Here is a 16,380-nt window from a genome sequence, read left to right on the forward strand (position 1 = left end):
AAACGTGTATCTTGTATGTACAAAGGTATATAATACAACTAAATAGAAGTTTAATTTTAGACAATTTTACTTTTCTATTCAAAGAATAAAAATTTTAATATTTTTATTTAGTTCATTATTTTCATGTTTTGTTTTACTAATATAATATGTGTAATATTCAAAAATATGTACAAAATACATTTATATATACATATATATATATCGGTATATATTTGCAAAACATACAAAATTTAATAATATCCACAATGACTAAGTACAGTAAGTACATATGTATGTGTATATGTAAATAAAGATCAATATAGGTTTGCTTTTGTTTTTATTTTTCTCTTGTAATCAGGTACCAAATTCAATTACATTTTTGTTCATTTCAATTAATCATTCACCTTCACTTTTAATGTGTTTTGTAATTTTATGATTCGAAATTATTTATTTGGCAGGTGGATTCTTTTTAGTTTCTGTTTGATTGTTTAGTTGATTGTTGGTTTGTTTAAATATTATAATTATAATAAAATACATCAATATAATTCTTATTTTTATATTTTATTAAATGCGCCATTATGTAAAAATAAACTGATTTAATCATCGCTTTCAATTCTTTGTTTTTTAACTTCTCCACCATCTGAGTCGGAACTATCTGCTGCTGATTTTCTTTTTTCAGCTTTTGTACTTAATGTTTCAATATATTTTTTCAATTTATCTGGTTGTGGACTATAGGCCCAATGAATCAATTTTAAATGTATATCTGATGGTTCACCATTCTCTTTGAATAATTTTAAATCATCTTTTTTCATTTCTTCACATAATTCATTTACATTTTTATTTCTTATTATATCCCATGATGTTTCGTCATCATCTTTTGGATACATTGTTCGTAAATGTTTATAATTACCTTTGGCTTTTTCACCGCTATATGCGCTAAGAAACTCAGCGGCCAATTCATCATTGGGTTCCGGTAATTTTGATATTATTGAATATTGTAAATATGCTTTATTTAAACGAATTAAATTATCTCTTTCAAATTTCTCCAGGAAATCCTCTAAAATTTGAACACCTTCTTTTATAGCTTTTATTTTATCTTCATTTTTAGTACCAGATAAAACACGTTTTGAACTGCCAATCAAACCTTTAACAGCTAATTTTTGATATTCTGGATCACGTCCTTCTAGAATTCTAAAATTGTAAAAAAAAAGTAATAGTTTTATTATTTTTATTATTCATTTATTAAAAAATTAAAATTTTTTCAAAACTTTACATAAGAAATTAATTGTATAAATAAAATAAAAATATGTATATAAGTGTATGTACGAATAAAATTTGTTTTGTGCAAAATAATGGAATAAAGCCAGATTTTATTATTTTAAAACGTTTTTCTTAATTTTTTTAAATAGAAACGCGGGCGTTTTTGAAATATGTGCTTTTTTGTTTGTTTTAATCAGTAAAAAAATTTTATATGTATATACATATATATTGTATAATTTATATATGTATATAAAATTCTAAAATGAAAAATAAATTTAGGAAAAACAATTTTCTTCAATATTTTTAAAATTTAATGTTATACTTCTAATTATATCTTTATATTGTATCAAATTTATTGTATCATGTGTTTTTAATATTACAATATATTTAAAGTAAATGGTAAACGACCTTTTACTAAAAAGATCACTGCCTTCATTATTTTTATAATATATATACTTTTTGAAAGACATTTTATATTATTTTTTTAATATTATTATTAGCTTATTAACTAATTGTGCTTAAATAGAAAGTGATGACTAAAACTTATTTTATATACGTGCATGCAAATGTTTATTCTAATAATGGGTTAGTAATGTCCTATTAGCAAATTTGAATGCTTTTAAATTATAGAATATGTAGAATAAAATAAAAAGATATTCTAAATTTGAATTTTTATTTAAAATTAACTAAATGAAAATTCGTTTCGTTAACGAATTCTTACTGCATTGCCATAAAACTTTTCATAAAATACAATTTCTTAAAATATTCAAAATTGTTTTGAAAATGCTAGAATTTGAGAAGAAAATGCAAGTGTTTTTATGTTTGGTATTGTGTCAAAATTTTGGAAAACACTTGTACTTGTAATGTAAATGATAAAAACAAGGGGATGTAAGATTGAGGCAAATAAATTTAATAAATTTTAAGAAAAAATTTTCTGATATAGACTTATTAATATTTTAATGTGAAATTAAAATTTCTGTAAATACGTTCATAATTGGAACTTAATAAAATTTGTATAGGGGTTGAAATATAAATTTTGCATGTAATTGTTTACATTACATTTTTAAAATTTCTTCAATTCATAACTCTGATGAATAGAATGAATTTTATACACAATATATTTCTGTATAAAATTCATACGTTTGGAAGTTAATGAAACTAATTATAAAATGTATTTTCTAAAATTACAAATAAATTCAATATACCTACAGGTATAACAAAACACAAATAGAATAAATTACATACTTCACCAAATCCACTATGCTATAACATTGGCCTTTTACATTTTTACTTTAAACTTTGAAAAAAGCACACAAAAAAAATTTATGTGGATATTAATATAAAGTAATTCCAAGATTTGAGATTTCAGAGTTATAATTCAGTTTTCAGGAAATAAATATTTGGAAATGAATTCGAAATTTTCCAAGTCAATAGTAATTGTCTTTTAATAAAGTTCGAATTCACTGATTCGCAACTACTGTATGACACATTTAATTAAATATTTTCTTTTTCGGCCAATTTCAAAGTTTTGTTTCAGCTTCTGAATAGATTTCTTGAAACTATTAAGCAATATTTTGGGATTTCGGTATGTTTTCTAAAAAAAATATTTGTAGTTTGAGCGCTTTAGAAAGATCGTAAATTTGTTTTCCTTGAACTAGTATTGAACGTTTGACTAACTTTTGAGTGCCGTATTAATTGTGATACTTGTGAGTAGCATATTAGTGTTTTTTACCGACCGTATATTGTAAACAATAGGTAGGTTATGTGATGGCAACAGATTTTGCATATCGAGTTTTCGGTGGGAACGTACTTCTCCATAGTAGGGAAGTGTAAATAAACTATTTTTAGCAACCTGTCGGTCTGTCGGTCTGTGTGTGCACGCGTGTATCTCAAGTTCGGCTGAACCGATTTTGATGAAATTTTATATGTAAGTTTGTTTCCTCCATGGCACGGATCGATCAACTTTTGATATATATCAGGCCTCGGGAACTGCACTTTTTAGCCTGTTTTACATTTTTGAACATTTTGAAGAAAATATTCAACCGATTTACTTGAAATTTTATATATAAGCTCAGCTCGACCGTCCGCAAAAATTCGTATGTTTTGGAAGAAATCAGGCATCGGCAACTAGACGTTTACTACGGGCCAAATATACATTTTTGTGTATATAAAGAGAAATGATCAACCGATTTCATTGGAATTTAATATATGAACTCCTCGTATTAAAACAATGAACATGTAAATTTTTTGGAAAGATCAGGGCTCGAAAACGGATTTGCGGGCCGATTTTACATTTTTCACTATTTTGAAGAAAGTATTCAACCGATTTACTTGAAATTTCATATATAAGCTTTGCTCGATCATACGCAAAAATTCCTAACTTTTGGAAGAAATCAGGTATCAGAAACTGGGCGTTTACTACGGGCCAAATATACACTTTTGTGTATATAAAGAGAAATAATCAACCGATTTCATTGAAATTTAATATATGAATTCCTCATATTAAAGCAAAGAACATATAAATTTTTTGGAAAGATCAGGGCTCGAGAACTGATTTGCGGGCCGATTTTACATTTTTCACCATATCCACAGAACAAATTGATGGAATTTTTTGAAATTTGATATTTGAGTTCTGATTGTTACCGAAACTAACTGGCGCGCATTTCAGGGATTTCGGGTAGCACAAAGCGAAACTCTACTAAGAGCCAAATTTACATTTTTCTAAGTATGTTAACTATAAGCTTACTAATGTCCTAAAAATTGGAAAGAAGTATTTAACAGACATTTTTATAATATTCTGTAACACTTTCATTTAACTAGACAATACACAATGCGGTCGGTTATGTGCTGACCACATCAGATTTTTTTTAAATTTAAGCATATATGATATAAATTTTTCTATTATTCATTAACTATTTATTTATAAAATTTTTTGTTATTTTAACTAAAAACTAACAAGTTAATCAAAAATGCTCGTTTAATTAGTTTTTAAAATAAATACGAAAACTAATAAATTTTCACCTTTAGCCTTCATCAAATCAGAACAAAATAAATATAATTACACACATTTAATATGTAATGTATTTACATATTTATATACCAGTTCGTTATAATTATATTAAGTGAGAATCTATAATATTACACTATTTATGTATATATTTAATTTGTTATTATATTAACAATTATAAAGAAAATAAAAATTCGTAATGTTGTGTAATTTTTTATTTAATATTTTCCTATTCAAAAAAATAACAAAATATAAATAATAACGGATTTTATATTTATTTGAAAAAGCTTTATTGAGGTACGAAAATTTGAATATGTTATACATACACATGCTCATATGTATATATGCTTTTATCATCGTCACATTATATGTAATATTATATTTATATATATTTATATTACTATTAGACAATAAACAGCAAAAAAAAAGCTTCGTATACTAAAGCACTTTGCAACAATAAAATGTGTATAATATATACATACATAAATTTATTTACAAACACACTTTTGCTTGTATGTGTAATTCAATTTAATTCAATAAGTTTTCAACTTACTTCAATGTCCTTTCCGCGGCCTCTTTATCCTTAAAGCCTAATCCAGGAACTGTTTCAACTTTATCATCTCCATCGGTTTTTGCATTTTTGTTAGCAGCACCACCACCATTCTCTTCCAACCATTTTTCAAAAACTTCTATTGCCTCATTTATATTTTTAACTTTATCAGCAGCTTTTGTCACTAAAATGAACACACACAAATATTATGTATAATTTTAAGAAAGTTTCGAATATATTTTTTATAATTTATTTATTTTTTTTTTAATATTTGTTTTTCAATAATATTAATATAGAAAATATTCCTTTCTTGCATTAGTATAATTTTCTTTAAACTATTAACTGGAAGTTATAATATATCACACAATTATTCATAGATTATAAATTTAAATGTATGTATATATATTATAATATTTTACTTTTATATTAAAATAAAATACATACTAGATAGAACTCTTTTGGCACGTCCTAAAAGACCGCGTACTGTTAACTTTCTATATTGCATGTCATGACTTTCAAGAAGTTGAAGAGTTTCTTCAGCTTTTTCCTTGTCTTTAAAACCGAATTTCGATTCACCAGAATTATTATCTTCACTACCCATTTTTTTTTATTAAAATATTATTTTGATAATTTCTAAAATTATTTTTTAATTTTATAAAATTTTTAATTAAATTGGAATATTGAAGGAACTTTGAAAACAACCGTTCTATTTCTCAATCAAGCACAAACTAAATTATTAAACGCAAAGAATTCTCGGTCAAACTTGAAACTATCTGGAAATTTTTATTAAATATTATTTTTAATATTTATAAAAAAAGTTTTGATACTTTTTTTATTCTCTTAAAGTTTTATAATCTGTATACATATATATTGAGAATGTATGTATGTGCATATATTTACTTTTTGTTTGGGTAAATATTTAGAAGCTTTATTAGTGAAATAACATATCTAAAATATAGAAATGATGTAATTAAAATGAATCTTTCTTTTTTGTTTTGTTGTTGCCTATATATACAAGTTTCATTTAAGTATAAATAAGTTTTACATTTTAAGTACATATGTATGTAAATATTGTGTATGTCATACAAAATTGGTTTTAAACATGTTTGGGTTCTTGTTCAAAACAAAAAAAAACTGAGTAATTTTTTTTTCTAACCTACTGGTTTATTTTGAATGTGATAAGAATATATTCATTTTTTACCGGCAAATTGAAAAACTATACAAGTAGGTACTACTTAATGGGAATATTTGTGTGTATGTATGTATGAATGTATAATTATGTTAACATAAATCGAATAAATATTATAATGCTTTTTATAATAAAACCATTGAGAATTTATTTATAAAGGTTGTTATAGGTAGGCAGGTATAATAAAAAAAAATTTAAAACTCCACACTATTGTCAAGAATACTGAAAAGAAAAAGGTTCAATGCCAATACCAAAAATTTGAATTTTGAAATGATGTCACTGTATCATTAGTAGGGTAGAAGAAATGAAATAGAAAAAAAAAATTAATTTGTATAATATTTTTTCCGGAATCTAATACATTATGTATGTAAAGATATTTTAAAGATATATACACACACATACATGACTTATTTGCTTAGAATGCGTGTGTATATTGTACAATTTGGAATGTATCTTAGATATTATGTGACTATAGTTAATATAGATGTGGATAATATTTTTGTAATTAATTTAAATAATGCCCGCCCTTGAATTTAATATTGGAAAGTGCTACATACACATACACGTATGCATATATAGATATACTTAAATTTAAGTGTGAAATATGTATAAATAATTGAAATTATGTATATGTACGATATGAGTGTAATTTACTGTAGTTGAAAAATTTTTGTCAACTAGATAATATTATGACAGATTGTTGTTAAGAAATAATTGACTTTTTAAAAATTCATAATTAGGTCTAGGGATCATTAAATGGGACGTTATTTCCCAAATCTTCTAAATTATAAAGCAGACATTATAGGGTTATCGGCTTTTATAAATTTATCCACTTTTTAATTACATTATCAATTAGTTATCTCACAAAAATATAAAGCTCCATGCCAGACGATTATCTTAAAATTGTTCTACATAATACAAATTTTGCCATAAGAATTAAAGAGTTTAAGGAGAGCAAATATTAGCCTCTGAATATGACCTGATCGGTATGCAAGCTTTGTGTTTTGTTTTTCATTCATAACAAGTTCTCCCGCCTCCCTTTTTTTTCTAATAATGTACAAAATTTTTACATATTAAGCAATAAATATAATTGCATAGTTTTAGGGTGAGAATAACAGTTAAATTAGAAATTGTAAAAGCTTAGATTTTCGGAATAATTATAAGAGTTGAAAAATGTGATTTTGCTAATTTTGAGACCCGTTAACTTAGAAAGTAAGTGGAACAAAAATTTTGTTTCGGCAAAACAGTTCGTTATTTAATTTTTACAAAAAGTTCAAAATCATAGACTTTTACCACTTGTCATCTTATAAAGGTATAAAATAAAGGTTAATTTCAACCGCTATTTTGTTGTTGTAATATGTTTGTCAATACTATTGAAAAATGGTATTTTAAAGACTTCCCAAGATTCATTGTATTTAAAATTTAAGCATTCTACTTTGGAGAATGTAGAAGTTTTATAAATAATCGTAGAGACGAAAGAACAAACAAAGTGGAACTAATAAACAATTTGTTTTTGAATATTGCTTTTTTCCAATTTGTGCTATAAAAGATAAATACAGGAAGGATGTACAATATAGTATACATGACATCAGAAAAAACAAAATGCAATAAATTTTGGAACAGGTTTTTTCATTTCAAAATTTTTCGAAATTATTAGCGCATAATTATAACTACATATAGATTAATAGATGAAATTAGTGTAGGTGTTTCTTACATTATACATATGTACATATTATAACGTTATTAATACACAACCAATACATTAGATCGTTTATGATGTCTGTGTTCAAATTGACATTTGATCAAATCACAATACATTTGGATATGAACACAAATCCTTATTCTAGCATTAAAAGTTCAAAATAAACAAATTTAAAAGGTAAAGGCAACAAAAAGAATTTTCCCGGGTTTTCTATAACAACTTGGATTCAAAATATCTTAACTTGGTCAAATTAGAGCAAAGGTTACTCTCTTAACTTAATAACATTGTGTTGTTAAATTTGCAGTAACAGACTTTTTCTAATTTGCACTGAGGTGACACTTTGAGATTTCGCATTGAAATGCTGCTGCTTGCGAGGATTTTTCTATCACCACCGTGGAAAAAAGAAGTTACAATAGTTTCTGCATAAAATAATAAGCAAAGTTATGAAAACTTGAAAACTTATTTTTTGCATAACAACAATAATTCGAATATTTTTGGAACTATTCAATTGTCTAAAAATAAATTGTTGTACTCGAACGTTCTTAAACTTTATTTTTTTTTTGTTGTTTGAAAAGTTATGTTTTTGCAAGGTGTTCATTTAGTTTATATGGTTTTTATTAAGCTTTGATGTTTCATTTTAGAATCTATATTTCAATATTCAATTAAAATTTCAATGTCAATAAACTAAACTAACATTAACGTATGTAGGTGCAAATAACAATGATATCATGTCATCCAAAATAAAATGTTTTTTCAAAAAAAGCTGAAAGCATAAAAATAAAGCTTTTAAATTCAACCGTTAATATCTACATAATATTATGTGAATTTTGTGTAGAATGGACAGTAATGCTTTATTAAATTCGCGCAAAATTTTTATCTTTTACGAAAGAAATTCGGAAAATCTCGTAAAGTTTTATAAAAGTTTTTATAGTTGTATCTCGCCTAACATTGAGACGTTAACTACTTTGTCAATAAAATTTTGAATAATTTATAAAATAATATTATTATATTATACAGCTATTTTGCTAAGAGGAACTGGAGTACCATATACATAAATAAAAGAAAAATTTATCAAACCTATGGTTTATAATGTAGCATTTTTCCGTGCAACAACTGAAAATACTGCTTTTAAAAACAATCTATCTGCTTTGTACTACATTTTTAAAATTACTTTAATTCTACATTATAAAATCACGTTCATATACGAATATATTTCAAAGATTGCATACATTTGGGATGAGCGATGTTTGTAATCGTTAAAATAAAGCAAAAACAAATTGAAAGAGGCGTTAAATTTTCTTCTAAAAAATTTTCTTCTAACGTAATGAAATATTTATTAATGTCTAAAAGCTAGTAGATTTTAGATAACGGCAAATTTTAGCGGTCATATTATTTTTGTAACCAACAACTACATTTTTCATAAACAATATTACAATAACTTTTCACGTTATATGAGTTTTCAACGATTGTGAAAGAAAATTCATCTCGTCATTCAGAAATAATATTTACTAAAAAATATTCAGTTGTGAATTAGTAAATAAAAATATATGTACATACATGTTAACAATCGGCTATTTGAAAACTTATTGATTGTGAATATAAAAAATTTCCCTTTAATGAAAGACAAACGTACATTTTTTAAATAAAAGCTTTTAGTTATGTGATTTTACTATTAGAAGCTTTTTGCACAGTTTATTTTTCCAAATTTTAAGTTAAGGCAATTGTTGAACATAATGTGTTATATAAATTGTCGCAAAGAATTTTTAATTTAATTTCGCGTTGAGTAAATTATGCTAGATTAGATGAAAACAATTTAGTTTCATGCCAAATTTCAACTAAGTTTATGTAATTCAAAGCTAATTTGAGTAAAAAGAAGATTTTTACTATTTTATCTATATATACGTAAATTAACATAATATGTATGTATGTATAAAAATGAATTTCTCTCAATAAACGAAGAACTTAAAAATCTGTCAAGTTTTTTTTTATACCTATGAAATCAAAATAATTTTCAAGTTTTTCTGTTATAAATTCTTATAAAAGTGATTTTTGGTAAATATAAACGTGTGTTACCCAAACCAAGAGAAATAAGTCGGCGGTTAAGAAGTAGAAAGCATTAAGTCAGGAAACTGTGTTTTGAGTAAATTCAATTTGAAATAATCGTAAAATTGTAAAACTAATCAATTAGTGCAATTTGATTGGTCCCTTAATTTTTGGATTTATAAGCTATATTCTGGATTTGCATGATTTTTTGCCACAACAAAGATTATATTATTCTGATTTAATTCATATATGAAATCCGAATTCTCAAAAAATGCACTTAGTGCTTTCTGCCTTTTAACCGACGAAGTATTTAATATGTTCAACAAAATTGAAGGTAAGAGAAGAAGTTGCTCAAATTATTAAAAAAAAATAACATATTACTAATAATAAAACTGATTAAATATTAATTTAAATGTTATATTTTAAACCGTTAATAGAACAAAGAATTTTCTACCGTTGGTAGAACAAAGTTTTTTGTACCGTCACAAAGTATGAAGTCATTGTCTGCACCCACCTAATCGTTACAAACTTCGTTGTCGGTTTAATAGTTATAACGAAAGAATCTTATGTAAGATTCGTGCATTCATGCATACTAACCTAACCTTTGAACTCAAATATTAAAGGTTTGAAGTTTATTTTTCATATAAAAACGTTACCGTCTTCTTGGTTCTACCAGAACCGGAAGAAATATATGTATATAACTATTTTTTTCAGCTAATCCTTCGCATACGCGTTTATGCTTGAAATGTTAAACGTTTATGCTATTTTATTTTGCTACAAAAGGACCACATCAAATGTATATTTCAATATTTGAAATTTTGATATCAAACATAATTGCCTCGTTACCCAATTCGCTTGATCCTTATTTTTCAACTATTTATCTTATAAAATTTTCGTATAAAACTTTTTAGATCTTTTTGTCAATGGTCAATCTTTAATCAAAATCTTTATTATGGTAAAATGCACACACTTTGTTTGCAAGACTCTATGCAAAACTCGTATTCATTATGCTAAATTTTACATTAAAAATGCAAACATCCCAGGACTGGTTTTTTTTACTCGTATATCAATGTCTGAATTATAGCACGGAAATATTATCCTTTACATTTTGATTGTTGTGTAAGCTATACGCTTTTGTTAGTTTTGTCATACAATTCCTGCTATTATTTATAAAAAAAAATAAAAAACAAGAAGTGTATTTAATAAATTTATGTGTATATAATTTAGTGTGTATAAGTATGTAACGTTTTATTAATATTATTGAAATTGTGAAAGATATCTTTTTATATTTTCTCGAACTCTTAAACTTCTGTAAAAAATAAATTAGTAAATTTCAATTATAATTGCACTGATACTAAATTATTACCTTTGATTAGTAGTATGTGAAATGAACTTCGTTCCAATACTTCCAACAATTTTCTGCTCATACATGTATAAATGTATTGCCAGTGGAATTGCTAAGGCTACAGTAAGTTTATTCCAATTTATTCCTTTAATATAAGTTTGAAATCTTGATTTCGTTGATTTCTTTTTATAGTGCGTCCATGCGATTCGCACACAACATGCCATTCCATAGGATAAGGGTAAAAACTTTGGAAAAAATGTATAAGATATTCCACTTAAAAACGCAGCAATGGTTGTATTTCTGTGTAAATTTTCGATCCCATGGAAATTATTTAGCCAACAGTTTATAAACTAAATTGTATGTAAATATATATATTAAGATATTAGATATTTTGAAGTATAGAATAACAAATATAAAATATATGTATACCTTACCCTAAAAATTCCTACATAAAATAGTAAAAATTTTGTTGTTTGAAAATCAAAAGTTTTAAATTTTTTAATAAGATGTAATGGCAATCCTTTTACTTTATTACTGGACCCAATTTCTTTTACAATATCTAAGCAGAGTCCAGCAATTCCGTAAAATTTTAATCCATCAAAAAAGTATGTTTTGCATGATCCATTGTGCGAGCATAAATTTCTATGACAAATTTCCTTCTGCTCAAATGATATTTCATTTAGGGCTTCTTTTTGCAAACCGGAAGCAGGTTTAATGAACCAATACATATTTACTTTATGTTTTAAAACATTTTTTATTATATAACAACTGCAAGCCATAAATAGTAGCGTTTGCAAGAATTTCGATTGAATGATTAATTTTGTAATTGGATCACACTTCATTAGTGTTAAAATTTCTATAACCTTAAAGTAAAAAAAAAGATATTACTGTGTATTTGTTATATTTGGTTAACATTTTTCAATTAGATTATTTAACAATAAGCTTTGATAAAACTATGAAATTTACAACATATTTTTAGAAAAAATTTAAACACCATAAATTTTGATTGAAAAGAACGTAAAAAGGTGGTCAACGATTGAGCCTACAGTTACCATTTTAAAGAACAGAGTTTACGTGTAAATTCTATTCCGACAGAACATATGACGTCCATCGAACTAAATTTGAAAATGGCTTAACACCATTATAATATATTATAGTAACATTGTACAAGTAAATATTTCACTTTAATATTTTTTACACAATTGCGGACTGTGCTACCGTTATACTGTAGAACTCTCTGACCACCACAACAATACTAGCAGTTTTTTTTAATATATACTAAAGTGCAAAGAATTATTTGTATCTGTGAGATATAACGTGAACCGAAAATAAAGAAAATAACAATATGCCATGAATTATAGTATCTATACCATCATCATTGAGAATATAACACAAAAAAGCGCTGTCTTCAAATAGCTTTTGCTTCTTTCCCTTATATAGTATAAACAAATGTATGCCATATATAAAAATATATGCAGTCATGTTTTTTTTTTGTATAATATATACATACTCACATTCACAATTATACATGAAGGCCAAACTTTTATTTCATTCCCATAAATCGTATGGTAATTAAAAATTGTTGTACACAGGTATATTTATATTAGATACATACATATCAAAAAGATACATCTACCTTTATTCTATTTTATTGTTTTTTCACGTTCAGTTATAAATGTTAACTACATACATAGCTGTAATGTACAGCAAAGGGGTGTTCATTATTTACGTTTAAAGAACTTTTATTGCGTTATGACGGTGAATATTGCTTTTCATGACAAATCGAATAAAATATTGTGGTAAGGTAGTTTAAAATTATATTTTGTACTTGAAAATTATCTTGGACTTACATACAGGTAAATTACATACATACAATATATGTACATATCTTTTATTAATTTTCGAGTAACATTGTGTAATTCTGATTTCTTTACCAAATTCACGTTATTTTGAAACGATAACATTATAAATAAAAGAGCATCAAATACCATTAAAAATTGAAAAAAAGTGTTAAGTTTTCCCAAACAAAAATTAAAATTTGTTTAATCTTTGATTAAGGCTTTTAATACTCGTAGCTCTTAAATGTTATTGCAGAATGTTGTTATCGTAATTTTATTTCAATTATGAAATATTTATATGTACATATGTAAACTCGTAGATTGTAGCATTGCAATATATTGGACCTTTGACTTCTTGGTAAAATAAGTATGCATATCATAAGTAATTTTTATTTTGTCAACTTACCATTTCAAATGCAGATATTGATGCCAAGTTTAAAACATATTCTGGCGCTAAATTCACATATATGCTGGATATCATTACACAAGGTAAAAAGATTGATGTTAAAAAATTACGTGGTCCAAAACATTTCCTTAAAATTTTAATGTTAATCAAATTTTAGTAATATGTATAAAAATAAGGTGATGCAGTTATAAAACAAAGATTTCAACAGCATGTATTTGACCGAAATTTGTAGTTAACATTAAATTTGTAGTTATTGTAGTAATTTGTAGGTAATATTAATCTGATCTTATAATAGGTGAAAAGGTTGCCTAAGATTAGTAGACTTTTAAGTACTTATCCTTAAAAAACTCTTCAGCTGGTTTCGTTTACAAATAAAGCTCAAATATTAGGAAAAGTCTAATATAATTAGTAAAATTGCAATCTCAAAGCTATCAACTAACTAGCCGAAAATAAAAATTAAAATTTCAGATAACTTGGTTGGAATAAAATCGCAATCGACCTTGAGAACTTTAATTAGAAGTTTACAAATTATAACCATCATAGTATATTTTGCAATTGCTTATATTGTAATAAACTGCTAAATTTGGCCTTATACACAAAGACAGTTGCTGTATTATTTCGGATTAGCTTTTGTGTACATACATTTATGCAACACTTTAATTTTTAGAACTTTTCAAAAAAATAATTTGAAAAAAAAACAGTTTATTAGTTACACTGTGCCCATATACGTCCGTCCACTCGTCCGTCGGTTCGTATGAGTCTATTTAGAAAATTTCTACACCATTTGAGATAGAAAGCTGAAATTTAGATAAAAAAGTCTCAATAATAAAAACTCGTTTCTGTAGAAAAAAAATTTAACCTCTCCCCACTTTCAAAAAAAATATAGCCTTTCAAAGTCCTAAAAATGCCATTTTTTGTTTATTTATTGTTATGAAACCGCAATTTTTTAAATTTCGCAAATACAGAAAGATAGCAATATTCATCTTTTACCGCGACACAGCACGATGGAACACTGAAAGGACAACAAGGTCGTTAAAATTAACCGTTACTTAAGGATCGATTTTTTCCAAATTTTTTTTTTGGTATATGAATAAAAACAATTTAAATAACAAATGTCATAAAAGCAGTATTTTCACTTATTCAAGTGAAAAGTGCTTCTTTACAAACCATTAGTTTGACCCAACTTTATTTTTATTACAAATTAATTACTTAGGTATATGCATGGAACACGTGGAGTGAATTGATTTTGCAAGTCAAAGTTCGTATTCATATTAAGAGTTCGTTTGATTATTTAAAGTTTTTCCAATTGAAAAGGGTTTAGAACGTACTTAAATATCTATATGTATATTTAAATGTGCTTGAAGATTTATATGCTTGATAAATACGCTTGATATGCTTGATACGCTTTAGGGAAATTAGAGGATAAAAAATCGAAAACATAAATATGTAATAATTTAATGTAATAATAAAATTATATTTAATTTAAAAAATGAAAATATTACCATAATATACAACCAAAGGTTATCGAACCGAATCCAAGTACAAATCCAGATATTACAAGGTTCAAATAATGTTTCAGAATATCATAAATAATTTTTTTATCGCATATGCACTTAAGATTCATACCTATTCGTACCTAAAAATATTAGTTTTGCTAATTTAGCACATGTAAAAGCATTAATGTAGTAGTAAATAATATTATTAATTTAAATTACCAAAAGTATTGGAAAAAAAAGTTTGAAATTTGATAAAGCAACTGGTACAAGATCTGCTAATAATGATTTCAAACAAGAACTAGTTTCGGGATGAACAATTTGCAAACAAGTTGCTTGTCCAATATGTTGTTTTGCTAGTTTACTTAGTGAGGACATTTTTAAATTTTTATTTATTAATAAATATACAAATCGAACTATATGTATTTGCTACCAGAACTTAGTCTATATTTCTTTTATAAGTCTTTCTTTATCAAAATGTGCAAGCGAACTAAAACATGTAATTTGTATTGTGGATATTTTGAAACATATACGTATTATATTTGCAAATCAATTGATCAGTTTTTTTAGTATTGATTTCAATTTATACTTATCGAGTGTTTTACAAAACACATTTATAATGTAATGCATAAATTATATGTGTTGTTTATGTCTTTGAATAATTAGAATTTGATTTTTTAAACGATAGACTTAAACTTAACGTGACCATAACATCAAAATAAAAATATAAAATTTTTGATCATGCTGTGCTACTTTTGCTAATGTATTAAAATTGGTCTTTTCCAATAGATCTCAGGCTAGTAGAATTTGAATTTTTTGATATCTGTATTACATTTATGCAGAAAATTAAAGATTGTTTCAATTAATATATATATTTTTATAAATGCAGGAATTTACGAGTAATTGTTGCCATCTGGCTACATTGTGCACCTATGGATGGTATTGTTATTTGTTTAAAATGTTAACACATTATGAGCGGGTCGGGTACTAGTACCCGCTTGTGTGATTGTCACCTAGACCAATTTGTTACAATTTTTTAATTTGTTTGATGGGACTGATTGATAAAATATTTTGGAGATCCCCTTTAGTTTATTTTTTTATACACAAAGGTCTTATAATAATTGTAAAATAAATTATCTGGATGTATACATTGTATATTCGCCCCCTAGGTTACATTGTTGCCCATGCTAGGCCGCCGCTCATAATGTGTTAAGATAAAGATTTTTATCTTATACCATATTACAATAATTTATGAAAAAAAAATAATTTCTATTTTATAATTGAAAACTATCATATTTTGCAAATTATTTTAAATAGTTTGACTAATGTTTTAAGTTTAAAATTATTTTTTAATTCCAAGTTTTCATTTTAATTTATATTTATGTATGTTCGAAATAAAATATAGCATTGACACAAAAAAAATATTCAAAATTATCCGCTTGTAAAATTTTTAAAGTTCTGCATATATTACGAGAATGGATAAAGATTTTTAGCATTTTTTCAAAAAAATTTTGAAAAAAAGTGCTAATTAGTTTTACTCCGTCCCTGTCCCTGTTTACAAAACTTCT

The 16,380-nt window shown here is 25.4% G+C and overlaps 2 protein-coding genes across 2 annotated transcripts; both read right to left on the minus strand.

Moving 5' to 3' along the window:
- Nucleotides 1-101: 101 nt before the first annotated feature.
- On the minus strand, nt 102-5,538 carry LOC129611140 (uncharacterized). Its single transcript, XM_055524110.1, has 3 exons — nt 5,241-5,538; nt 4,800-4,980; nt 102-1,170 (listed from the first exon to the last, which is right to left on the minus strand). Exons 1-3 carry the CDS (start codon nt 5,395-5,397, stop codon nt 576-578), a joined length of 933 nt encoding a protein of 310 aa, XP_055380085.1. The 5' UTR covers nt 5,398-5,538; the 3' UTR covers nt 102-575.
- A 5,395-nt stretch (nt 5,539-10,933) lies between these two features.
- Nucleotides 10,934-15,284, minus strand: LOC129612210 (uncharacterized). Its single transcript, XM_055525733.1, has 6 exons — nt 15,035-15,284; nt 14,822-14,955; nt 13,320-13,446; nt 11,510-11,938; nt 11,097-11,425; nt 10,934-11,039 (listed from the first exon to the last, which is right to left on the minus strand). Exons 1-6 carry the CDS (start codon nt 15,188-15,190, stop codon nt 10,988-10,990), a joined length of 1,227 nt encoding a protein of 408 aa, XP_055381708.1. The 5' UTR covers nt 15,191-15,284; the 3' UTR covers nt 10,934-10,987.
- Between the last annotated feature and the right edge of the window lie 1,096 nt (nt 15,285-16,380).

This window comes from Condylostylus longicornis, unplaced genomic scaffold (genome assembly GCF_029603195.1).
Source record: "Condylostylus longicornis isolate FDR11 unplaced genomic scaffold, ASM2960319v2 ptg000004l, whole genome shotgun sequence".
Lineage (NCBI taxonomy): Eukaryota > Metazoa > Arthropoda > Insecta > Diptera > Dolichopodidae > Condylostylus > Condylostylus longicornis.